The sequence below is a fragment of the Apaloderma vittatum genome, unplaced genomic scaffold (assembly GCF_000703405.1).
Source record: "Apaloderma vittatum isolate BGI_N311 unplaced genomic scaffold, ASM70340v1 scaffold25262, whole genome shotgun sequence".
Lineage (NCBI taxonomy): Eukaryota > Metazoa > Chordata > Aves > Trogoniformes > Trogonidae > Apaloderma > Apaloderma vittatum.
The window spans coordinates 2,227-3,422 of NW_009702266.1; the positions used below are offsets into that span (position 1 = coordinate 2,227).

The 1,196-nt window shown below is 61.2% G+C and overlaps 1 protein-coding gene across 1 annotated transcript in view; it reads right to left on the reverse strand.

Annotated features, from left to right (window-relative positions):
- The window catches only part of KIAA1045 (KIAA1045 ortholog), a gene marked incomplete at its 3' end in the record, with an annotated part of 2,734 nt that extends 2,220 nt beyond the window's left edge, over nt 1-514 (reverse strand). Inside the window, exons 1-2 of the mRNA XM_009879496.1 lie at nt 146-514; nt 7-27 (exon numbers count right to left, since the gene is read on the reverse strand). Of these exons, the coding sequence (XP_009877798.1) occupies nt 7-27; nt 146-514 (390 nt within the window). The remainder of the gene's footprint in view (nt 1-6; nt 28-145) is intronic.
- Between the last annotated feature and the right edge of the window lie 682 nt (nt 515-1,196).

A 1,196-nucleotide genomic window follows, 5' to 3' on the forward strand; every position in this document is an offset into this window, starting at 1 on the left:
GATCTCACACATCTCGTCATTGATGACCTGGGGAGAGGTGGGCAGCTGCTTGGAGGGGCAGCATGGGCCTGCGCTTCCCTAGGCTCTTCCCCGAGCATCTCCAGCCCTCTCCCTCCCTCCCTGTCCCCTTGCTCCATCTGCTTGCCTGCTCCCGCTGCTCCAGGCTGATGTCCAGGGGCTCATCGTCGTGCAGCTCCCGCTTGGGCCGGATGAAGGCAGGTGGCGTGAACCTGTTGGCTCGGTCAAACTCCTCTGGCTCCACGCCACGGCCGTCCCGCAGCCGTTCCCATGCCGCCTTGCTGGCACTGCTCTCCTCTGACTGGGAGGGTCCCGCCGATGCCTCCTCCTCTCCCTCCTGCACCTCCTGCTCCAGTGTTCCCCGGTGTGTGGCCCCCGCTTCTGCCCGCCGCCGTGTCGAGGGCCGGTCCCCCCCGCCCGGCCCCCAGGCTGACACAGCCAAGCTGACCTTCTGCACCTTCTCCACCGTCTGCCGCCTGGACATCAGCACCCCCATGGCTCTGCTGGTGGAAGGAAGGTGCTGTGCTCAGTGCTAAGGCCTCAGGGTGCAATGCTGGTACCCACGCCCTTGCACCATGTCTGTGGCCCCAAAAATTCGTCCTAGTTGCTTTGCCCCATGCAGGGAGCAGCTCAGGGCAGGGAGAAATGAGGGCTCCTTGACAAGCTGGGGCTGGAGTCATCTGCGGTGGCCATCTGGAGGTGGACACAAAGCTACGCAGAGATCTGGTCATGAAGGGTCTGAGTGTTGGTGGAGGAGTGGGACAGCAAGCAGGGAGCTGGTTTGGGCGTATCCTGTCTCATTCATTTTTGCTCTGCAGACTGGCTGGACAAGAAACGCATCCAGGCCCTTCCCACACCAGAGCAATGAATCGCAGAGGGATTGGGACCAGCCGTAACCCTGCTACTTGCATGCATCCCATTCCACATTGGAGAAAGCCTTTTTGGCCAGCCAAGGGTGACAAGTGTCCTCCCTGCAGCCCTGCCCAGGGTTCAGGTAAGGCAGAACTGGTGCTGGGTCTCTTACCTTTCCTCAATTTCCATTCACCCTCCCAGTCTCTCATGTGTATCTTGCATGTGCTACTGCCCCAATGGCTGGACATCCTACATCCCACCCCAAGATGCGGGTCAGGGCTGGCTCTTGGCAAGGAGCCATGTGGAAAAGCTGGGCCAGCGACAGG